Below are 24,734 nucleotides of genomic sequence, written 5' to 3' on the forward strand. Positions count from 1 at the left end.
GAATGGATGTAGATTAACAAATGAAATGAAGATGACCAACAAAACATGAAATATCATGGGTTCATACTGTCTGCAATGAAATACAAGTCAAAATAAATTCAGAAATCACTGCTTTCTTTTATGTCTTTGCATTTCCCATATCATTTCAACTATTTTTCTGATGTGGGGTTGTATTACCATATACTTGGGCCATAAATCACAAATTAGATTTTGCACAAATATCCAGTTTCTTCATAGTCTAAAGGCATCAAATTACTGTAGGTGGCATAAAACAAACCAGAATTCTTGAGGGGATATAAAGTTTATCCCCTTCAGACATCCATCCATTATCCATAACCGCTTATCCTGTACAGGGTCACAGGCAAGCTGGAGCCTATCCCAGCTGACTATGAGCGAGAGGCAGGGTACACCCTGGGCAAGTCACCAGATTATCACAGGGCTGACACATAGACGCAAACAACCATTCACACCTACAGTCAATTTAGAGCCACCAATTAGCCTAACCTGCATGTCTTTGGGAGAAACTGGAGCACCCGGAGGAAACCCACGCAGACCATGCAAACTCCACACAGAAAGGCCCTCGCCAGCTGCTGGGCTCGAACCCAGAACCTTCTTGCTGTGAGGCGGCAGTGCTAACCACTAAACCATCACGCCGCCCCATTCAGACATAATGTGTACAATTATACACATGAAGTTCCATAGCATGAAGTTTCATAGCATTTTTTCTTGTGTCCGAAGGGCACTTTTACCTTGTTAAATATTTCAACATCGATTGCTTTCAACACAAGCAGCCCTCTGCACACTGTGCCGAATTGATTGTTATTCTTTAATACCGGTATCCATCACCTGCCTGTCCTTTTGTTAAACTCTCCACAGACAAGCGCTCAGTCTCACCAGGCAGTACGGAGGAGCGCCTTTATGGGTCTGTCAATCAAATGATTACTGATAAGTAAGTCGGCGTGCAGACAAGCCCCCCGGGTCTCATTCACCAGACTTTGAGACAGCAAATGTGGTCCGTTTTCTCAAGTGAAAAAAATTATACCTAAAAATCTATGGAGCACTATTAGTGTCAAAGCCCCTGGTGAGGTTTGTTTTTTTGTTTTTTTGTTTTCAACTGTTACAATGTAGTTGAGATGAACAGGGTTTTTTTTCTTTGTTCAGACTGTGTTTGGTTTGTATATTATATTGACTTTCATTTGATTGGAGATTCTGAATTGTGCTAATCGGCAACATCAAAACCCAAAAGTTCTGTTTGTGTGTAACCGATAGCTCACAGATTTGTGATGTCAAATACTAGTAAAGGCCAGACTTTCCCCATCAGTTTGCAGTGAATTTGTATCAACGAAGATGTATTTTGCTTTTTTCTTAATACAGGGCAAAAAACTTCCCCCAAACATTGATGAGAATGCAGAAGAAGGTGACGTGTCAGATGAGGACAGTGCTGACGAAATGGAGGATGACTGCAAACTGATGAATGGAGATGTAAGTTTCATAGTTCTTAATGCGGTGTCTGTTTTTCCAGCGGATCCATGGTTTCATTATTAGTGGGCTATTATTTCTTGGTTATTATTTGTGTTTTAATGGTGTGTTAATGGTTCTATGATCGGCTTTCCTTAGCACAGAGAGTTTCAAGTCGAAGCCCTTTAGGAAAAACCTTTATCCAAAAAACCTTTGAATAACTGTTCTGGTTCTGGTAATGTTACACAATAATGTTTGTCAAAGGAATAAAAGGAAATGTCATTAGCAAATAAATAAAAGTTTAGCTTGAAATACATCCCCGATTCCAAAAAAGTTGGGACAAAGTACAAATTGTAAATAAAAACGGAATGCAATGATGTGGAAGTTTCAAAATTCCATATTTTATTCAGAATAGAACATAGATGACATATCAAATGTTTAAACTGAGAAAATGTATCATTTAAAGAGAAAAATTAGGTGATTTTAAATTTATGACAACAACACATCTCAAAAAAGTTGGGACAAGGCCATGTTTACCACTGTGAGACATCCCCTTTTCTCTTTACAACAGTCTGTAAACGTCTGGGGACTGAGGAGACAAGTTGCTCAAGTTTAGGGATAGGAATGTTAACCCATTCTTGTCTAATGTAGGATTCTAGTTGCTCAACTGTCTTGGGTCTTTTTTGTCGTATCTTTCGTTTTATGATGCGCCAAATGTTTTCTATGGGTGAAAGATCTGGACTGCAGGCTGGCCAGTTCAGTACCCGGACCCTTCTTCTACGCAGCCATGATGCTGTAATTGATGCAGTATGTGGTTTGGCATTGTCATGTTGGAAAATGCAAGGTCTTCCCTGAAAGAGACGTCGTCTGGATGGGAGCATATGTTGCTCTAGAACCTGGATATACCTTTCAGCACTGATGGTGTCTTTCCAGATGTGTAAGCTGCCCATGCCACACGCACTAATGCAACCCCATACCATCAGAGATGCAGGCTTCTGAACTGAGCGCTGATAACAACTTGGGTCGTCCTTCGCCTCTTTAGTCCGAATGACACGGCGTCCCTGATTTCCATAAAGAACTTCAAATTTTGATTCGTCTGACCACAGAACAGTTTTCCACTTTGCCACAGTCTATTTTAAATGAGCCTTGGCCCAGAGAAGACGCCTGCGCTTCTGGATCATGTTTAGATACGGCTTCTTCTTTGAACTATAGAGTTTTAGCTGGCAACGGCGGATGGCACGGTGAATTGTGTTCACAGATAATGTTCTCTGGAAATATTCCTGAGCCCATTTTGTGATTTTCAATACAGAAGCATGCCTGTATGTGATGCAGTGCCGTCTAAGGGCCCGAAGATCACGGGCACCCAGTATGGTTTTCCGGCCTTGACCCTTACGCACAGAGATTCTTCCAGATTCTCTGAATCTTTTGATGATATTATGCACTGTAGATGATGATATGTTCAAACTCTTTGCAATTTTACACTGTCAAACTCCTTTCTGATATTGCTCCACTATTTGTCGGCGCAGAATTAGGGGGATTGGTGATCCTCTTCCCATCTTTACTTCTGAGAGCCGCTGCCACTCCAAGATGCTCTTTTTATACCCAGTCATGTTAATGACCTATTGCCAATTGACCTAATGAGTTGCAATTTGGTCCTCCAGCTGTTCCTTTTTTGTACCTTTAACTTTTCCAGCCTCTTATTGCCCCTGTCCCAACTTTTTTGAGATGTGTTGCTGTCATGAAATTTCAAATGAGCCAATATTTGGCATGAAATTTCAAAATGTCTCACTTTCGACATTTGATATGTTGTCTATGTTCTATTGTGAATACAATATCAGTTTTTGAGATTTGTAAATTATTGCATTCCATTTTTATTTACAATTTGTACTTTGTCCCAACTTTTTTGGAATCGGGGTTATAAAAGAATGTGTGGTGACCTGAAAGTGTAATGAAAACTGTGGAAACAGAACCAACAAGTGGGTGGCACGGTGGCTTGCACTGTCACCTCACAGCAAGATGGTTCTGGGCATAGACACTGGAAGTAGGGGTGCGGGGGGGTGGCAGCACCCCCTCCCGTCCCCCAAACAGCCCCATAATTGACAGCTTCCCTTTACTGCACCAATCTTTTTTTTAAATAAAGAATTGGTGCTTACATTTTGTCTGACTTTCATTTCTGTCTCATCTCATCATCTATAGCCGCTTTATCCTGTTCTACAGGGTCGCAGGCAAGCTGGAGCCTATCCCAGCTGACTACGGGCGAAAGGCGGAGTACACCCTGGACAAGTCGCCAGGTCAGAACAGGGCTGACACATAGACACAGACAACCATTCACACTCAATTTAGAGTCACCAATTAACTTAACCTGCATGTCTTTGGACTGTGGGGGAAACTGGAGCACCCGGCGGAAACCCACGCTGACAACATGCAAACTCCGCACAGACAACATGCAAACTCCGCACAGAAAGGCCCTCGCCGGCCATGGGGCTCGAACCCGGACCTTCTTGCTGTGAGGCGACAGCGCTAACCACTACCCCACCGTGCCGCCCCTAGCCTAGTGATGTGTTTGTCAAAAATGATAAGCCTTATGTAGACGTCACGTGTTGCAACAGGACTTTTGATGCTCATATGTACAGACGTCGACCTGGTTAGCGAGCAAGTGCAGTCAAATTAGGCTAGCGGCTTGAACCACAATGTCACAAAAGCTTATATTTGATTACTTTTCAAAACCGTTCCCTCCCTCTGAGTCAGCTAAGCCCCAAAGAGAGACAGAGAGAGCCCATCCCACTCGGTAGTATGTCTCTTGATTCCGTGTCCCAAGGCTACTCAAAAGGCAGGTGCACGGTCCTTCAGACTACCAGAGAATTATGCAGTCCTTGTCCAAAACTTCACCGGGCAGAGCTTCACTCACTCCTGCAAGGCTGTGGCTAGAATACATTGCAGACAGTGACAGCATTGTGTATCATGTGTGCAGCTCAGTGGTTGAATGTAATTTACTGAAGTACTGTATTTAAAGTACAAATTTGAGGTGCTTGTATTTTATGTGTGCATTTCTATTTTACGCAACTGTACACTTCTACTCCAGGGTGGTGGAGTGGTTAGCACTGTCATCTAACAGCAAGAAGGTTCCAGGTTTGAACCTCACAGCTAACGAGGGGCCTTTCTGTGTGGAGTTTGCATGTTCTCCCTGTGTTTGTGTGGATTTGCTCCAGTTTCCCCCTTTTCCAAATTGTCCATTGATCAAGCTTGGAAAGGAATTGGCTCCACCAAGTTTAAAATGCCCTAGACACACCAATGATGAACTGTTAAAATGTCATCAGTGGCGCTCTTACAGCCCTTGCTGGCTATAGGGAAAAGAAGAAGATAATTCTACTCCATGAGACTATATCACAGAGGCAAATATTCCACTACATTTGTCTGACAGTTTTAGCGACTAGTTACTTTTCGGATTGCATTTTTTTATTAGCTGGATAATTCATTGCTACAAAGATGAAAACAGGATCGTTTTTCTGCACTCAAGAAAAACTGACCTTTTCAAGATACATGGTTCCTCTACATGGATATAAAGTAATTAAAATGAGCTCAACCTTCAGCATTTACAGCAGTAAAATGCAGCAAACACATTAACGTAGCTGGAATATTAATCCACAAACATCATATATAAAATGTAAAACACTGACTGGGACCATGTTACTGCACACTGAGTACTTTTACTTTTGCTACTTTGAGTAAATTTTAATAGTTTGCTGATAATACTCACATACTTTTAGTCAAGTAAGCTTTGGAGTGCAGGACTTTTACTTGTAGTGGAGTATTATCATAGTGCGGTATTAATACTTTTATGTAAGTAGAGGATCTGAATAATTCTTCCACCAGTAGTGCAGGTCAGCTGTCAAGAGCAAGTTGGTGAGAAAGAAAGCGAGAGTGTCTTCTTGAAAGAGAAAGGCTTTATACTTCGTAAATCATTTGATATTTAAAGTTAAAGCCTTGGGTCATGGTCATTAATAGCTCCATCTAATTAGCAATGTTGTGTTGGACAGTGCTGTCCAGGGTGAGGTACCATGAAAGAAGTGATAACAGTGCGTTGGGTCAAGTAGTCCATGCCTCATGTGCCCCACCATCAGCACCCCTCTCCCAGAAAAAAGCTCCAATGTCCCTGGTTCTGGGTTCCAACCTCGCGGCTGACTGGGGCCTTTCTATGTGGAGTTTTCATGTTCTCTCTGTGCCTGCGTAGGTTTCCTTTGGGTGCTCCAGTTTTCTCCCACAGTCCAAAGACATACAGATTTGGCCAAGTGGCTAGTTTAAATTGCCTGATGGTGTGAACATGAGTGTGAATGGTTGTTCATCTCTGTGTTAGCCCTGCAATAGATTCGTGACCTGACCAGGGTGTACCCCACCTCTCACCCAAAGTCAGCTGGGATTGGCTCCAGCTTACCCTATGACCCTGATGGTATAGATGTCTGGTTGGGATCAGATATCAGATATTCCTATCTTTGTGGGTAAATTAAAACTGCCCCCCCCCCCACTTGTGCAGGACAGTACTTCTTTACATGTAATCATGCTCAACCACATGCCTAATGATGTTTTTGTAAAGCTATTACAAAAACATCATTAGCTCAACTACCTACTGTAAGCTGAGCCTATATTTAACGGATAGTGGGTTGGGTTTTTTTGTGTTTTTTTTTGTTTTGTTTTGGGGTTTTTTAAGTTTCAGGGCTCAGTAGCTGTATAATAATGCATGTTGCAGTGTCTCTATGTGTCCAGATCCATCATTCCTTGTTATTTTTTTATAGTAAAGGTCAGTTCTGTCACACAGCACAAAAACGCCATACACATAAAACAAAGTCAAATGATTTGGGCTTTTTATTCATTTCTTATGAAAGTCTACATCATCTTGGTCTGCCTTCTTTTTTTGCTGCAGAATGTTTAGTTTAATAGGTTTTGGGGGTTTTTACATACAGTATTTACAGTACATTTCAAGTGTTGACTCTATTAGTCATTGTCAACTCTGTTATCATTAAACTGGGCAATCCGTTAACAGAATTGACATTTTCTACCACTTTGAGTCTTAACTCGACACGCTAACCTCAAACTAGCTACCACATGGCATGTATAAAAACTGAATTTTACGGATGTTAATCGCATTATTGTTTTTAAAAAAAATGAGTGAGAAATTCACTCCAATATCACAGTAACAGATTTGATGAAAAATTAATCTACTGTTGGTGTATCCTAAACAGTTTGTTCAAATTAATGAGAGAAGAAACATAGCATACCTCACTGCCTTTCTGAAGTTTCCCGCCAGAGGGAGTGACATCTCTCGGTGCAGGTGTCATGCGTATTATTAAAGTCTCTGAGGATTTTATGTGGTTTTGTAGCAGAGTTAACAGTGTTGACAAGAACGTTGGGACGGATAAAAAAATATATATATGAGTGATTCCACACTTATGGGTACTGAAATGGGGACATGAACTTATTCACCTAAAACCATTTCTTTTTTTACCATCAGGTCACAAAACATGTAATCTTTAATGAATGATATGTTAAAAGATAACTTTAATTTTCTGAGATGTAATAAAAACATATTTATATGCCAAAGTCAAGCCTATGAGTTCCAAAATGATGTCTGTTACATTACTTCTGTTACGATTGTCCATCTCGCGTCTGTTACAAATTAATTACAATCTAGCTATATACCATGTTAATCTTATTGAAAGAATGTGTATGTTTATTCTACTACACATGTTTATTAATTATATTTGCTAAAACATCACCTTCCTATGTTTCAAAAAGTAATTCTACATTGTTAAAATTGAGAATATATATGTCCACAACACTTCTGTTACGTTCTGACTTTGGCATATAAATATGTTTTTATTACATCTCAGAAATTAAAGTTATCTTTTAACATATCATTCATTAAAGATTACATGTTTTGTGACCTGATGGTAAAAAAAAAGAAATGGTTTTAGGTGAATTTTTAAAAATAAGTTCATGTCCCCATTTCAGTACCCATAAGCGTGGAATCACTCATATATTTTTTGAATTACTGAAAATTCACATAATACAGAAAATGGACTTTCTATGCAGTTGATTTTATAACAGTTAATAGAATAAACCTCAAAAAACAGATTGTCAGACTGAATCACTTCATGTTTATTCAAGTTGAATGTATGACTCAGGAGTCGAAGACGGCCAATAATGTGGGGGGAGGGAGTCATTTAGTTAATGTTTTATGGATAAATTGGGTCTAAAATGTACATCAAGCATTGCTACTGGTGAAAGCTTGTCATAATTTGCATTATTGTTCAAAACTGATTCAATAAAGATTTGTTTTGTGGAAAATAACAAGAGGTTTATCTCAGAGATGCAAAATGTACCCCGAATTCTTATCTCATTATCTGTAGCCGCTTTATCCTGTTCTACAGGGTCGCAGGCAAGCTGGAGCCTATCCCAGCTGACTACGGGCGAAAGGCGGGGTACACCCTGGACAAGTCGCCAGGTCATCACAGGGCTGACACATAGACACAGACAACCATTCACACTCACGTTCACACCTAACCTGCATGTCTTTGGGGGAAACCGGAGCACCCGGAGGAAACCCACGCAGACAACATGCAAACTCTTCACAGAAAGGCCCTCGCGGGCCACGGGGCTCGAACCCGGACCTTCTTACTGTGAGCTGACAGCGCTAACCACTACACCACCGTGCTGCCCCACCCCAAATTCTAAATATATATTGTGTGTGTGTGTGTAAATCTTTTCTGTGCTTCTACTTTTGTCTCTATTTTCAGTTCTCTTTGAATTCTCAGCTGTAATTGAACTGTCTCGCGTGTAACCCTCTTTTCTTGTTTTTTCCCCCTTCATCCTCCTCACTCCTCACTTCTAAGCTGCATGAGGCAGTTATATGATAAATATTTCAGAAGGAAACCCTACTCTTCCTACATTATGACAGCTGAGAGAATCTTCTCTACTGTGACAGAAAGAAGCACTAAAACATTGCATGGACTACAGTGGTGCTTGAAAGTTTGTGAACCCTTTTGAATTTTCTAGATTTCTGCATAAATAGGACCTAAAACATCATCAGATTTTCACACAAGTCCTAAAAGTAGATAAAGAGAACCCAGTTAAACAAATGAGACAAAAATATTATACTTGGTCATTTATTTATTGAGGAAAATGATCCAATATTACATATTTTTGAGTGGCAAAAGTATGTGAACTTTTGCTTTCAATATCTGGTGTGACCCCCTTGTGCAGCAATAACTGCAACAAAATGTTCCCAGTAACTGTTGATCAGTCCTGCACACCAGCTTGGAGGAATTTTAGCCCGTTCCTCCGTACAGAACAGCTTCAACTCTGGGATGTTGGTGGGTTTCTTCACATGAACTGGTTGCTTCAGGTCCTTCCACAACATTTGGATTGGATTAAGGTCAGGACTTTGACTTGGCCATTCCAAAACATTAACTTTATTCTTCTTTAACCATTCTCTGGTAGAACGACTTGTGTGCTTAGGGTCGTTGTCTTGCTGCATGACCCACCTTCTCTTGAGATTCAGTTCATGGACAGATGTCCTGACATTTTCCTTTAGAATTCACTGGTATAATTCAGAATTCATCGTTCCATCAATGATGGCAAGCCGTCCTGGCCCAGATGCAGCAAAATAGGCCCAAACCATGACACTACCACCACCATGTTTCACAGATGGGATAAGGTTCTTATGCTGAGATGCAGTGTTTTCCTTTCTCCAAACAGAATGCTTTTCATTTAAACCAAAAAGTTCTATTTTGGTCTCATCTTTCCACAAAACATTTTTCCAACAGCCTTCTGGCTTGTCCACATGATCTTTAGCAAACTGCAGACAAGCAGCAATGTTCTTTTTGGAGAGCAGTGGCTTTCTCTTTGCAACCCTGCTATGCACACCATTGTTGTTCAGTGTTCTCCTGATGGTGGACTCATGAACATTAACATTAGCCAGTGTGAGAGAGGCCTTCAGTTGCTTAGAAGTTACCCTGGGTTCCTTTGTGACCTCGCCGACTATTACACGCCTTGCTCTTGGAGTGATCTTTGTTGGTCGACCACTCCTGGAGAGGGTAACAATGGTCTTGAATTTCCTCCATTTGTACACAATCTGTCTGACTGTGGATTGGTGGAGTCCAAACTCTTTAGTGATGGTTTTGTAACCTTTTCCAGCCTGATGAGCATCAACAACTCTTTTTCTGAGGTCCTCAGAAATCTCCTTTGTTCATGCCATGTTACACTTTCACAAACATGTGTTGTGAAGATCAGACTTTGATAGATCCCTGTTCTTTAAATAAAACAGGGTGCCCACTCACACCTGATTGTCATCCCATTGATTGAAAACACCTGACTCTAATTTCACCTTCAAATTAACTGCTAATCCTAGAGGTTCACATACTTTTGCCATTCACAGATATGTAATATTGGATCATTTTCCTTGATAAATAAATGACCAAGGATGATATTTGTGTCTCATTTGTTTAACTGGGTTCTCTTTATCTACTTTTAGGACTTGTGTGAAAATCTGATGATGTTTTAGGTCATATTTATGCAGAAATATAGAAAATTCTAAAGGGTTCACAAACTTTCAAGCGCCACTGTAATTGTGTTTCCTGTTCCTTTTTTTTTCTGGATTAATCACACTGATTATTTATTAGAATCAGGGCTCAAATGAATACTTTTTAGTTTTATAGACAGTATTCGTAGGCATCTTGTGCAATCCACTCCTTTCTTGAGAGTATATTTCACGGTGAGCATACGGTTCAGTAAACATGAGCTTAAAGCTGCTTACAGCCACAGATTTACAAATCACGTGTTCCTTCAGTGGCTTGGCTGAACTTTCAGACGAAATGAGCACTTAATTATCTATAGGCTGTGGCTCTTTTTGTGTTTAGTGAAAGAACACAAAGTGTAAAGATCTAGGAAGTCGGACAGGTGTTGCTGTTTTGGTGGGAAAAGAAAAGGAAGCACTTGAGCAGAACAGATAAGGATTGCTGCACACGGTTCTTAGTGTGCAGCAATAAAGTACACTTGTTCTAAAAGTAGCATCTCACAGAACCAGGTCGCTCGTCAGCCGAGTCTGCCATTGAGGCTAATTCAGCTGTAAATCAGCCAGCCTGGAGAGCAGATCAAATGGGATTCTCATATTCATTCATACATAAATTCTCTGCCACGTTGTCAAGCAAATAATTGATCTTCTGCCAGATCGGATCTCCTCAGGTGGCTGGATACAATTAATATTCAAATAATATTAAATATGCCAGGTCTGTTCAGTTCGTGGACCAATGCTTTATCTACTGCCAATCAGAAAGCAAATATAGTACTGCAGATCATATACAATCATCAGTAACTGCTTTATCCTGGTCAGGGTTGCAGTGAATCTGGAGTCTATCCCAGGAACACTGCGCATGAGGCAGGAAATCATTGCTGTGCACCATGCATACACACATTCACACACTCATTTCAGGCAATTTAGTGTATCCAATCCACCTTCCTCATTTAAGTAAACATGAGAATTGCATAGACTTTGGATAAGATGAAAAGGCAATTGAATTTATCAGTACAAGACAAACATGCAAGCAAACATTACTAACAGGTTCTACAGAGCACTGCATCTTTCACACGAGGAAAACACACATATAAGCTTAATGAATATATAATTTCTGTCTAAAGGTGCAAAATACAGGGTAGTGCTTATGCAAATCAATTCATTTTGCACCCATCATGCAATTTACTAAACCTAGAAATCAAGTCCCTCTGGGAACTGTGCAGAAATTAATACGCCCAGAGTGCATTCATGTATACTTTCGCACAGTTGATGGCAACAGAGCCTTTTAAAAAGGTTCATTCTTATATACCTGATTAGCGTACTCTATTTACACTCAACTTTAATCAGTGTTAAACTCTAATCGAATCTGAAGTTCAGGGTAACATCCTGGAGTCTCTTTGAGATACAAACTAGCCATGAATGCACACAAAATGCTCATGATATTGCTTGCTTAATCCGGTTTTCTTCATAAATCACCTGCAACATGCTTGCATTTATCCAAAAATTCCATTTTTTGTTTTTGTCAAATATACTCATTTTGTGCATGATCAAAACAAAACATTTGCTTTTGGTCTCATCAACTACAAGCTCACAATACCAATGCCATTCTAAGGACAGTCGGTGAAGATCAGGCACAGCAATTTGGGTGCCGCTCTCAGATAAGTTTATTTCTTGCCTCACAGCAAGAAGGTCCGGGTTCGAGCCCCGTGGCTGGCTAGGGCCTTTCTGTGTGGAGTTTGCATATTCTCCCCGTGTCTGTGTGGGTTTCCTCCAGTTTCCCCCACAGTCCAAAGACATGCAGGTTAGGCTAACTGGTGACTCTAAATTGACCGTAGGTGTGAATGTGAGTGTGAATGGTTGTCTGTGTCTATGTGTCGGCCCTGTGATGACCTGGCGACTTGTCCAGGGTGTACCCCGCCTTTCGCCCGTAGTCAGCTGGGATAGGCTCCAGCTTGCCTGCGACCCTGTAGAGCAGGATAAAGCGGCTACAGATAATGAGATGAGATGAGACTTCCAATCATTTGATTGTTATGGAAGCGATGTTTAACCACCAAGTTTGAAATTTGACAATGAGAATCAAAGTCCCTCCCATTCCAGGACCTGGTCTTTCCAGGCAGTGTCTCGTCCCAATTCTAACCAGGCCCTTAAGGTATACTGGGTAGCGCCAATCTCCGTTTCTACAAATGATTTGCAACCACATGATCAAAATGTGCTACGTCATGAGCATGATGGTGGATATACAAAGCAACTATGATGGCAGCTGCTGAAAGTGTGTCTGTAAACAATGCTGAATTTTCTCAGTATTACCACGATTTGAATGGTCGAGCGAAGATTCAATACAAAGAGAAGACAGATATGTGTGCTTTTGAGCCATATTATTTCAAAAAGTCAGACTTTTCTGAAAATAAGACGTTTTTACCGAGCATTGAGTACCCAGATATCGCATTCTATCTGGTTTGGCTGCCGAAGAATCAAGTCCGACCTTGGACGAAACATAGCCCGTTTTCTGAACGGGTGCCCAGTCTGGATTGTTTCTATCGTATAATTTTGCTGGCGCTCCTAGAAGCGAAATGGTAATACACGTGTTAAAATTATAACCACAACCGAGTGAACCACGACAAGAGAACGCTCATTTTTTAGCAAAATTCTAGCAACGTGAAATAAAATTCTTCCATGATATTATTGAGAATGCTTTTGAATCTCACCTGAGATAAAATGATTACTGCAAACGAGCTGTTTTGGTTTTAACTTCTGTTAGATCAGCCCTGCCGATGTTGTTCAGCCATGCTCGTCTCCTCTCCGTACTAAGCCTCAGAGTTTCCTTGCCCTCTTTCCGAATCACGAACGGAATTCTAAAAAATCGGAACGTGCTACGGTCACGAGTGCTGTTGTGACCACAACCATATAAAGCACAAAGATATGGCATAGCTAAAAGAATGCTTAAAGCAGTGGAAAAACAAAGACAGTTGTGCACGTGTGACTACGTTTTGTATGGAATGTTGCTTGATCCCGCATTTGTATATCCACCAACATGGTGGACATCTGGGTTTCTATTTTGCTTTGATATCACTTGCAAGTCAAGGATAGCCCTTGGCCTCTCACCTAGGGTTACAGTGGGGGGCCAGTCCTCTGGTAACTGCAAGAGTTTGACTCCCTACTCGCATCTGTACTGTGGTATACCTCACCAGATGGCAGTAGGTACCATTTCTGTAATGGTCTTTGGTATGACCCGACCACGAGAACAACTCACGACTAAATGTACGAAACTGAAATTATAAAATGTGATATTTGGGCTCTTTTTGTCCCTCCATCACCTCATTGTGTAGTAGGGTTAGTGTGTTCAAGGTTCCAAATCCTGGCAAACATTCCCACTGTTTCAGATGTGATTTTTTTTTGTATTTTTATGGTTATTGTGCTTAATTATATTTGAGCTCCTTAATGGATATATTTTGTATTTGTATTTTATATCCATTTCCTAATTTTTGTGCAGAAAGTTCTTTTTTTTCCCCCCATGGTAATGGAGAACAAAGGGGTTTTACATATGTGCAACCTCATATATATAAAACCCAGGGTGTACTCTCAGAAGATAAAGTACATTACTGTACCTTTAGGGGTACAATGGTTTGTTACTGGGGCAGTACCCTCTAAGGCACTTATTTTTACCTTTTATATACTGCTTGAGAACATATATGTACCTTTTCGGACCTCAAAAATTAAACATAGTTACCTTGAGGTCCAATAATAAGCCCTAGGGGTACGTTAGTGTCGACTATACCTTGGGGGACAGAAATGGACTCCTACTGTACTCCTATTTTTGATAGCGTGTAATGTGATGGAGTCAGCGTCGGATGCAAATGGAGTTTAGAGTTTTTACTGAAAGCACTGGTAAACAGATTCAAATGTGAAGCAAAAACCATAAACAGAGACAGACAACAGGTCAGGGGATCAGCAAACAATATTATGAGGTCAAGTCCAAAAATCCGAATGTCTAGATACAAACGAAACAAAGCTTGGTGAGTTCAGGTATAAGCACACTGACGATTGCATTGCAAAGAGTTCTGTGTGAGTGTCCAGATTTACAGAGTGTGTGTGATTTAGATTTCTGATGACTGTGAATGTGATGGTGGAGCGTTGTGCTGGGGATTGGAGTCCGTGCTGGCCATATTTGTTGGCTGCAAGTGCATATTTGTGTTCTGAGCATTGGAGTTTCTTGCTGATTCTGGCACAGAGAAACAGGATATGCTTAAAGGCAACAATAATGTTCCTGGAGACTGAGAGCAAAATAATTTAATGTATTCAAAAATTTCTTTTAAAAAAGTCTTCGGGGGTGTCAGTAATTTTGGCAGATTTTTTGAAAGAAATATTGTTATTTTAAAGGGGAACAGAGGGCAATATATAGAGTAAATATAACAATAAAACACACATTAACGAACCTTATTCAAGACTTCCAAAAGTTTTTTGTTCTAAGGTTGGAAAGTTATAGTGTTTTGAAAGTAGCTCGAGCAAACTATTTCCGCAGTTTGAACAGCCCGCCATGATATTAATTTTATCCAATCAGAATGCACGTTCATTTTCTCTGCGTAACACTCATGACGTATGTATGTGCCCAGTTGTGTTGGCTCATTGAGGTTGGGAATAGCACGTGTGAAATACCTGTTTCTGCCTCTTGCGACGATTTCGCAAGTCCACGGGTGGCGCCTATCTCATTGCAGCAAATAAATTCTGCTGGACTCGTGAGCAACTCCACGTTACATTTTTCGCACGAGCACCACGCCGTGTCACCTGCACACAGACGCTCTGCCCCACGCTCGCCACGCCCATGGTCAGCATCAGTCTCATCCGAGCTGTCATCCGAGCTTTCTTCTCTTATTTCATCACCGGAGTCGAGAGTACCTCTCCTAGGTTCAAACTGGTACCCTTCTAAGCCATAGCCTGCTTGCAGTGTGTCTTGCGGGATCTCTTCATATGATTTGACAGAGCTGTCGTTTTCACTTGATGCGCCCGACGCCATGATTACACGCTTATCTCCTCTATTTCGGAGAGTTCCGCTAGTGCAGTGGGTAGCGCTGACGTCACGGTCTTTTAAAAATGGCAACTCTTGTGCGGTTTAGCGTATAAAGTATTATATTTACAATTACCAAGATATTTCGTTGTTTTCTAGTATATAAATTTGATAGAATACTTAAGAATACGTTACTTTGTCACATCAGCAACTGTATATATTATATTTGGTACCCCTTTAAGTAGCTTTAATGAGTGATATGTTTGTAGAACAAAAGTTAATAGTTCTGAGCTGTAAAGCTGAATTATTGTGAATTTATTTTATACAACCGTCTTTACTTATTTTTATGAAGGGTGCTAATAATTCTAGCTAGATCTGTATGGATTGATTTCTCAGGATGTTCGGTGTGTGAACATGTTATTTCAGTGCTGGGGTTAGGGTCAGGATCCCTAGTGTGCATTTTATTTTCTTTTTTTTGGTAATCTATCATTGCTCTCTCTGTTTATGATCTAGACTTCTGTGAATCGAAAGCAGGTGGAGAATGTCGCAAAGAAAAAGTTGGATAGTCTGATGAAGGAGTCGAAGATCCGTGACCGTGAGGACCCAGACAGCTTCACGATAGCAGCATTGCCTCCCTCAGCAAAGCGGGATGAAAAGACAGCCATGAAGGTGAGGGAGTTGAGGCTTCACATGGCCTTCATTCTACTTTTCCTTTCAGGGAGTCTGTGCTTTAATAATTCGTCGAGCACCTCTAAATCTCCTTGCTGCCATAAAAAAAAAAAAAAGCCAAACCCTGCTGAATGGAAGATTACAGAAAATAACATTCATGCTAGAACAAGGAATGAGTCCTTTGTTTTCTTCTCTGGGAATTTACTGACCTCCAGCCAATATGTTTTGGCCCCTCTCCAGCAGATCAGTAACCACCTTTCTCTGCCAGAGGAGATAATTACTGCATTAGCCCAAACATGTTATAGTGGGACTAACAATCCTAAATTCATCAGTGGCTTAAAAGGTTTGCTCTGCATTCAGTTTCCATGATGTCGAGATGCAGAGGTATTTAACAACAGACTGTAGCATATCATTTCAGTATAATTGGCCGATATAGTAACAGAGTGTCTAAAGAGGAACTAAAGAGACCTGGAGCTATCCTGAATGAAAAGTACACCACTCTGGGATACATTTCTGCTTTGCATTTCCTCTCGACTGCAGAATCTGATGTTATATAAAATAAAAGAAGCTATACAAAGTCTCAGATATACTTTGAAATGGGGGAAGCCATGGGCTAATGGTTATAGAAGCAGCTTTGGGACCAAAAGGTTGCTGATTCAATTCCCTGGACTAGTAGGAATGGCTGAAGTGCCCTTGAGCAAGGCACCTAAGCCTGAACTGCTCCCCAGGCTGCTTTGGAGATGTTGTATGTTGCTCTGGATAAGAGCGTCTAGCTAAATGGTGTTAATGTATATTTTGGTGAATACTGAATACCCTGCTCCAACTATATTCAGTAACACATTCAGTTAAAACCAGTGTTGTAATCAAGTCACTAAACCTCGAGTCCAAGTCCAGTCTCGAGTGTTCAAAGCTGAGTTAAGTCCAAGTCATTAAAGAAAATTTCAAGAAGAGTCCGAGAACAAGACTCCAACCGCACCATTTGATGGTGGCTGTTGCTGCCTTTATGTGAAAGCGTCTCTGCTACTGTGTTGGACTAACGTTACTGCTCGACTTCCCCATTTTAGTTAATAGGCTACAGATAAAAAGCTTGTTCATCGCTCAGCAAGCCCCGCCCACTATCAACAGGGCAAATAACACGAGAGAGGGTTAACACTAGCTAGTTCATCGCTCAGCAAGCATATCCTGCCATCAACAGAGTGATGAACATAGCGTGTCACTTACTTCTTACTGGAGTCTTGCCAAATGACGATTGAAGTTCGAGGTCGTCCCCGTCGTCTCCTCGATAATTCTTCTACATATGGAACACATAGCAGTGCCTTTTTTCCCACTGCATGAGAAGTCTGTATAAGCAAAGCGGACAATCCTAGGGGCTTCTCTCCAGGCATTTTAGCGCCATTAACGTTAGCTTGTTCCTGAACATGACGTATGAACAGGTGAATGCGCATCCTCTTGCACTAAATTAGTATAAAAATTAATATAGTTATAAATATCTTATGCAGCCCTGTGATGACCTGGCGACTTGTCCAGGGTGTACCCTGCCTTTCGCCCGTAGTCAGCTGGGATAGGCTCCAGCTTGCCTGCGACCCTGTAGAACAGGATAAAGCAGCTAGAGAGAATGAGATGAGATATCTTATGCCAAATTATTATGGCATGTTACAAAAAATAAAGAAAAAATCTGAGTCCTCGTCTCCAATTTATGAGTCCGAATGCAGTTAATGCACGAGTCCGAGTCCAAGTCCGAGTCATCAGTGCTCAAGTCCAAGTCAAGTCACGAGTCCTTAAAATTAAGGCGCGAGTCGGACTCGAGAACTACAAGCCTGGTTAAAACACATCAATACAATCAGCTATTTAGAATATATTTTAAAAGATGCATGTAAAGCACCTAAACTTCAGTGGTCCTGTTTTATTAGCAGAGACAGCAGTGCCACTATGGCCAAGTTTACATTAGACCATATCTGTCTTGTTTTCTTCGCGGATGCACTGTCCGTTTACATTAAAACGCTGGAAACGCCGGGAAACAGGAATCCGCCAGGGTCCACGTATTCAATCCAGATCGTGTCTGGTCCGGTACTGTGTAAACATTGAGAATACGCGGATACGCGGATACGCTGTGCTGAGCTCTAGCTGGCGTCGTCATTGGACAACGTCACTGTGACATCCACCTTCCTGATTCGCTGGCGTTGGTCATGTGACGCGACTGCTGAAAAACGGCGCAGACTTCCGCCTTGTATCACCTTTCATTAAAGAGTATAAAAGTATGAAAATACTGCAAATACTGATGCAAATACTGCCCATTGTGTAGTTATGATTGTCTTTAGGCTTGCCATCCTTCCACTTGCAAGTGGTAAGTGACGCGCATGCCCGACATGCACTGAGATCACACACACAGCGGCTCAGTCCCGAATCACTGCTCGTGCACTTCACTCACGCACTCTGTGAGCTGTGCAGGGCCGGAGTGCGCACCCTCCAGAGGGCACTCGCTGTTCAGGGCGGAGTGATTTGGAGCGCAGGATGCCTGCGGAGCCGAGCGTATCCGTGTATTGGCGTTGCTGTGTGCACACTAATCGTTTTAAAAACGTTAATCTGATGATCCGCTGATACGGTCTAATGTAAACCCCACCTATGTCTACAGCCTTCTACTCACATGCACCATTATTCACTGCATAACTCATCCTTAGCTAATATTTCAGCTAATATCCAATATGCATGCAAATGATGGTTAAATTAACATTCTTATTTGACTTTTATATACAAAGCTGCTTCCGATTAAGAAGAGGAGGGTTAAGGGATTGCTCAAAGACCCAGTCGTTGTGGCTTGGCAGTGCTGGGATTTCAGTCAGTACTCAATCAGCACCTCAAAGCCCTAACCACTTAGCCACAAATTGAGTGACAAATTGAGTGCAATAAATAGTGTGCATTATCAACCAACATTGAGGGACAGATACATTCTCCAGCCACGTTCATCGGAACACGTGTTCACCTGTGCATTCATGCAACTATACAATCAGCCATGTGGCAGGCGCACAATGCATAAAATTATACAGATACAGGACCAGAGCATCAGTTAATGTTCATATCAATGATCAAAATAGGGACAACGCTCGTATATGATCCCAGTGACTTTGATCGTTGTGTGGTTGATGTTACCAAAGAGGCTCTTGTGAGTATTTGAGAAACTGATGATCTCCTGGGATTTTCACACAAAACTCTCTAGAGTTTTTGCTCTAGTCCTATCCAGAGAGTGAATTTGAATCCCAATGAGACCACAGCCAAACACTGCCAGGAGCCCAAGAAAGCAAAATTGGCCATGCTGTCCGGGAGGAAGTGGTGGTATGCTCTCTCTCTTCTATCAGTCACAAGTGAAACTTACCAGTTATGGGTATCTGTAAGCTCATGCATACGGAAGTTGGCAGATATCCTCCATTCCTCCAAGTGTGTTACGCCAGGGGTTCCCAAACTTTTCCATGCCAAGGCCCCCCAAACAGCATTAGCTTCTGGCCGGGGACCCTCTTTGCAAATCCACAGACAATGCTACAAAATATGTAAAGAAACATCAACTTTTAGAATGTTTTCTCTTACTTTTATTCAATAGTCAATAATTGTTACATTTGTTTAGCATAAGAATATTATTAACTAACATGTTTTCAACACAAATATTTTCGCACTGAACAATAAACTGTATAACCTCCTGTAGTGCCTGATTCAACTCATTATCCATCCTTTTTGCGACCAGTGCCTTGCGATGGAGCATGCAGTGTGTGGCCACTACATGCGGGGCCTTCTGCTTAATGAGAGCGGTCACTCCACTGATCTTCCCGGTCATTGCCGCGGCTCTGTCCGAACACACCCCCACACAACGGGTCCAGTCCAATCCGTTAGGCTCGATGTAATCATCCAAAACTTGAAAAATGTCTTTCCCAGTAGTTCTTTTTTCAAGTGCTTTACAAAATAGTATTTCCTCCACAAATCTTTCCTGTGAAATAAATCTGATGTACACAAGCAGTTGGGCCTCATTGGATAAATCTGTGCTCTCATCCAGCTGAAGTGCGAAGTATTCGCTGGCTCTCACCTGCTCCAACAGCTGAGCAGATACGTCTTGAGCCATGTCACCAATCCGTCGGCTCATGGTGTTATCAGAGAGTGGGACAGCATCGATTTTTTGGCAGCATCCTCACCAAGCAATTCTCAGACAATGTCTTTGGTGGCTGGTAAAATCAAATCTTCTCCAATTGAGTGAGGTTTTTTAGTATGAGCAATATGGTATGAGGCTAAAAATGATGCCTTCAGGGCCCGCTCGGGGACAGTAGCTTGCTGGGTGAATGCAGCAGATTGCCTGACCAAATGCTCTTCTTTGCGTCTGAAGAAATCTACTGTTTTTTCGACATCTGTCGGATGTTTTTGTACCAAGTGACGCTGAAGTTTCGAAGGTTTTAAGCACTCGTTTGACAGGGTCTCCAGACAGAGGACGCATTTCGGGCAATCATGGCCATTTTTCTGTAAGGCTGTAAAGCCATACTTAATGTATGCTGCCTCATATTTTGGGATTTTAGTTGGCCAGGACTTCTTAGTTTTTTTCGCAGCAGTGTCCTCCACAGCAGGGCTGTTGGTTTGTTCCTTCGGTCTCTTCTTCAAAAACCTGTCCATTTTGCGCTAGCAATACGCTAGCTTGAGGAGCAAAGCAGCTTGATAAATGGCGCAAACCGCAACGTCACAGGCAATCGGGGAGATGAGCATGGCAAACAATGTTTCAATATGATGTATTATTATTAATAATTATATTTTATAATAATGATTAAAAAACTAATTATACTATATTTAATAATAATTATTTTTAAAAAGTATATTTTTTTCGCAATTTTTTTGTTATCATCCCTCCAACTTTCTGAGGCCCCCCTAGCGCCCCCTGGCGGCCCCCACTTTGAAAACCACTGTGTTACGCCACCCCTGATTGTTGCCTGAACAGCAGTTTGAAAAGATGTGGTTGATTGGCTTCACGTACCTTGAAGGAAGCAAAAATAGCCTTCTCCTTCCTTAATTGGTAGCTGTCATGCCATAGGGGAGAGCTGTCTTGTGGGTGAGAATTGGCCAGGACTAAATTAAGGGGAAAATGAGGGGGAAATCCCCCAAAGTCTCTAGAGTTTACACAGAATGGTGCACAAAAAAGTCAGTCCCTCCTGTGCCAGGACCTGGTCTTCCCAGGCAGTCTCCCAACCCAGTACTAACCAGGCCCTTAAAGCACATTGGGCAGCGCCGATATCCGCTTCTACAGCCCTCGGCCTCTCACCTATACAGCTAGGGTTACAGTAGGGTACCAGTTCTCTGGTAACCACAAGAGTTTGACTCCCCACTCACATCCGTATTGCAGTGTGCCTTGCCAGACAGCAGTAGGTACCATTTTTATGATGGTCTTTGTTTGGTATGACCAAACCGTGAGTAGAACTCGTGAGCTCCCGAACAAGAGGCGGACACGCTAACCACTAGGCCAGCTCACTGTGCAGGAAATAAACAAACAAACAAAAAACATCCAGTGAGCATCAGTTCTGTGGGCTGAAACACCTTGTTTACAAGAGAAGTCAGAGTAGAATGGCCTCAACTGGTCTGAGCTGACAGGAAAGAAGGAACCTTTACAGCCGTGATGAGCATCTCAGAACACATCAGACCTTGAGGTGGATGGGCTAAGAGTTCTGTCAGCGAAGAACAGGAATCTAAGGCTATAGTGAGCACAGGTTCACCAAAACTGGGCAGTTGAAGTTAACATTAATGTTTAAACCACTTGTATATGACACGCTGTGCAGCATTTTCATGTAAAATACATGCCACAAGAAGGATATGCTACCGTAGGTTCAGGTTCACAATAGAGTACCAATTCTGGAGTAGGAACTAAAGCGTTACCTGGAACTATGGCTTATGTTGTAAAACTCTTCCAGGTTTCTTTAATGAAAACATTTTTGTGGTTCTTGCACCTTTTGTGTGCCACAGCTGCATTTCTGGTCCTCATGCTGTGTAATAACACACACCTGCCATGGCATAAGCTTAGAATGACCTCAAAATGTAATTTTCAGCAGTCAGTAAGCAGAGAGGGTCAGCATGCTGGTTTATTGAAGATGTTCTCATTTTCAGCCAAAGTCTTTCTTTTCTGGTCATCTGGGTTATGACTCTGTCTTCAATGTCTCTACTTCTTACCTGAGTAATCAAACATGTAATAAAGTCTTAAATCAGTGTGATTGCATGTCTTCACGAACTATAAGTGATGGTGTGTGGGTTCCCAAATGACTTCCCATCTTTCAGATTAATGAGTCAGCCTTATCTAGATTTTCATCCAGTATTACAGCACAGTGTCCAACCTTCCCTGACAGCAGTTTTACCAACACAGTGGTAGTTTGCAGACCACTTCTGCCACCGTGAGGCCAGAGTTTAGCACAAGATTCCCAAACTTTAATCCCAAGAGTCTGTACTTTTAAGGGTTTGATCTAATGCCCAGGTCAGACAGCAGGCTGCAACTAGTTTTCAACTACTTGCACCTACCTGTGATAACAAAATCAAGTTACGACGATGCAGATAATGACAGAATATTGCAGAGGGTCTTTAATAGAGGCAGGTTGATGCAAGTGGATCACGATTTGTTCTCATTTCAGCTGCAATTCGCTTCCAATCGGTGCAAATAGCAGGTTGATGCATGTAGAGGCAGGCAGTCGTGCAATGCTTGAGCGACCAATTGCAGGTGGAATCAGGTAGTGACAGCTAGACGCAGGCTGACGCAGGGGAAGACAAGTCTTTAGAGATGGCTACGATGCATCGCAGGTAGACGCAGACTGTACCTGCAAATAGTTTACAGCAACCTGCGAGCAGTCTTATGGCCTTGTATTTTTTAAAGGTTTTCTGTGCGCTGCATCAACCTGCGTCTAGCTGCGTCTGCTTCTGACTGGAATTCACTCTGCAATATCCTGCGATCGGCACAGATTCAGCTTAAAATCTTTGTGTCTTGCAATACGTATGACCACAACGAAGGATTTGATGCAAAACGCCTGCATCCACCTCCGATTAGTCGCCACCTGACCAATTGCGGGTCGCAGCATGTGTCTTTCTGCCATCTGACCTGGGCATAAGGCCTTATTGTATGATATAACATTTTCCCAAAAACTTCACACTTGCACTTCCATTGTCTCAACTTAACTTCCAGTAGAATCTATCTAGTCATGTTGTACCAGGAAAAAAAGCTCTGCCAGTTAAAGGTTTCTCTATTAACCCTCAGCTAGAAAAGCAGCAAACACTGCTCTGTCATTTTTTTCTCTAGAAATGTAATAAAAAATTATAAACACGTCCAATATGAACATCCATGTTATTGTTTACATAATATGGAACCAACTATTTATTTTATAAATATGTCATAATGGGATAACACTGTAATTTATTTACAGAATACTAACATGATGTTTTATTGTATGTGTCATAAAGAGATCATACATTTTATTTTATTTGTGTAATACTGAGGTGATGTTTATTTTATGTATTTCATAAAGCGATAATACACTGTATTTTATTTACATAATACTGAATTATGGTTTATTGTTATGTATGATGCTAGAGAGATGATGCTTGAACATCTTGTCTCTGCCCTGTTTCCAGGGGAAGGGAGATGAGACGACCGACACAGGAGACGAGTCCAGCCCCAGCACCAATAAACGTCTGGCCAGGTCTTTCATGGGCAGCTTCTCCAGACGTAAAGTCAGTTTAGATACACAAACACACACTTTTTTATATTGGTAATGGTGCTTATCAAAAGTATTTAACGGCTTGTTCATTGTGTTGTAGAAGAAGACAAGCAAACTCAAAAAGACATCCAGTTTTGAGGACACCGACACAGACCAGGAGAGCTCCAGCAGTGCATCAAAAGTCCCATTACATCACAGCAGGTAGGACTGAAATCCTTTGTGGAATGTCTACACTGTGTGTGTGGTGTGTGTGTGTTCTAACACTGTACATTTTGGGCTGTGATTTCTTTTCCTCAGAAGGAAGAAAACGATGAAGTTGTCCAGGGCTCTGTCTGATTTGGTGAAATACACAAAGTCTGTGGCCATGCAGGATCTTGAAACCCAAGGTACACAAGGCAGGAACACATCACACTTTCCGAAGTGGTGACTTATTCTGTTTTAATATGGTGTTTTGAGATGGCATGGACCCTACTCAATATTCTAATATGCACATACTATTGAATGATACACATGCTCTTATTTTGTGTGTGTGTGTGTGGGGGGGTTTGTTTGTTTTTTTTTGTGTTAGGAGGCAGCAGCTGGCTGGTATCATCTCTAAGCGAGACCAAGGCTCACCAGCTGATACAGCAGAAGCCAGCCCAGTTTGTTCGCTTTAACCAGCGACAACTGTCGCGAATTTATCCCTCATCCTACCGGGTGGACTCAAGCAACTTCAACCCGCAGCCATTCTGGAACATCGGATGCCACCTGGGTATGCAAGTAGGCCAGGGTTAAAGATGAGGTTTGGATGAAGACTAGAGAAAGCCAAAAGATAACGGTTGTAAATAAAAGTCGTTGATTCATATAGAAACATTCATATGTATTGTACATCTAAAAATGCACCTTAAAGGTGACATATTATACCCCTTTTCCACAAGTTGACACAGTTCCCTGAGGTCCTAATGAAATGTCTGTGACATGGTTTGGTCAAAATACCACAAGGATAAAGCAGCACAGCTCTAGTCTCACCCTGTCTAAACAGCCCTGGTCAAAACGGCTGATTTGAATGCCTGTTCCTTTAAATGATAATGAGCCACTGCTCACCCCACCAGCCAATCAGGTAGCACTTTCCTCATGAATATTTATTTGCAAAGGCAGTTCTCAAGCGGAGATATTCAGATGAGGGGGCTGGCTCAATTCTAATGAGCTTGTGACATAGAAAAGGGAGCCAAATCTGAACAGCTTGCTGAAGCACATGTTTTCTGAAATAGGTAGCAAAAAAGAAACTGATTGGGTGCCTTATTTTAGAGTTTGTGAGTTGGTAGACAAGCCACATTCCTAAATGTAT

General features: G+C 41.6%; 1 protein-coding gene across 4 annotated transcripts in view; it reads left to right on the forward strand.

Moving 5' to 3' along the window:
• The window catches only part of plch2a (phospholipase C, eta 2a), a 336,349-nt gene that overhangs the window by 294,895 nt on the left and 16,720 nt on the right, over window positions 1–24,734 (forward strand). For all 4 annotated transcript variants that reach the window (XM_060931507.1, XM_060931509.1, XM_060931506.1 and 1 more), the window contains exons 11-16: window positions 1,375–1,482; window positions 15,540–15,695; window positions 23,322–23,420; window positions 23,508–23,608; window positions 23,705–23,793; window positions 23,976–24,158. In XM_060931507.1, coding sequence (XP_060787490.1) covers window positions 1,375–1,482; window positions 15,540–15,695; window positions 23,322–23,420; window positions 23,508–23,608; window positions 23,705–23,793; window positions 23,976–24,158 — 736 coding nt within the window. The remainder of the gene's footprint in view (window positions 1–1,374; window positions 1,483–15,539; window positions 15,696–23,321; window positions 23,421–23,507; window positions 23,609–23,704; window positions 23,794–23,975; window positions 24,159–24,734) is intronic.

Source organism: Neoarius graeffei, chromosome 10 (genome assembly GCF_027579695.1).
Source record: "Neoarius graeffei isolate fNeoGra1 chromosome 10, fNeoGra1.pri, whole genome shotgun sequence".
Taxonomy (NCBI): domain Eukaryota; kingdom Metazoa; phylum Chordata; class Actinopteri; order Siluriformes; family Ariidae; genus Neoarius; species Neoarius graeffei.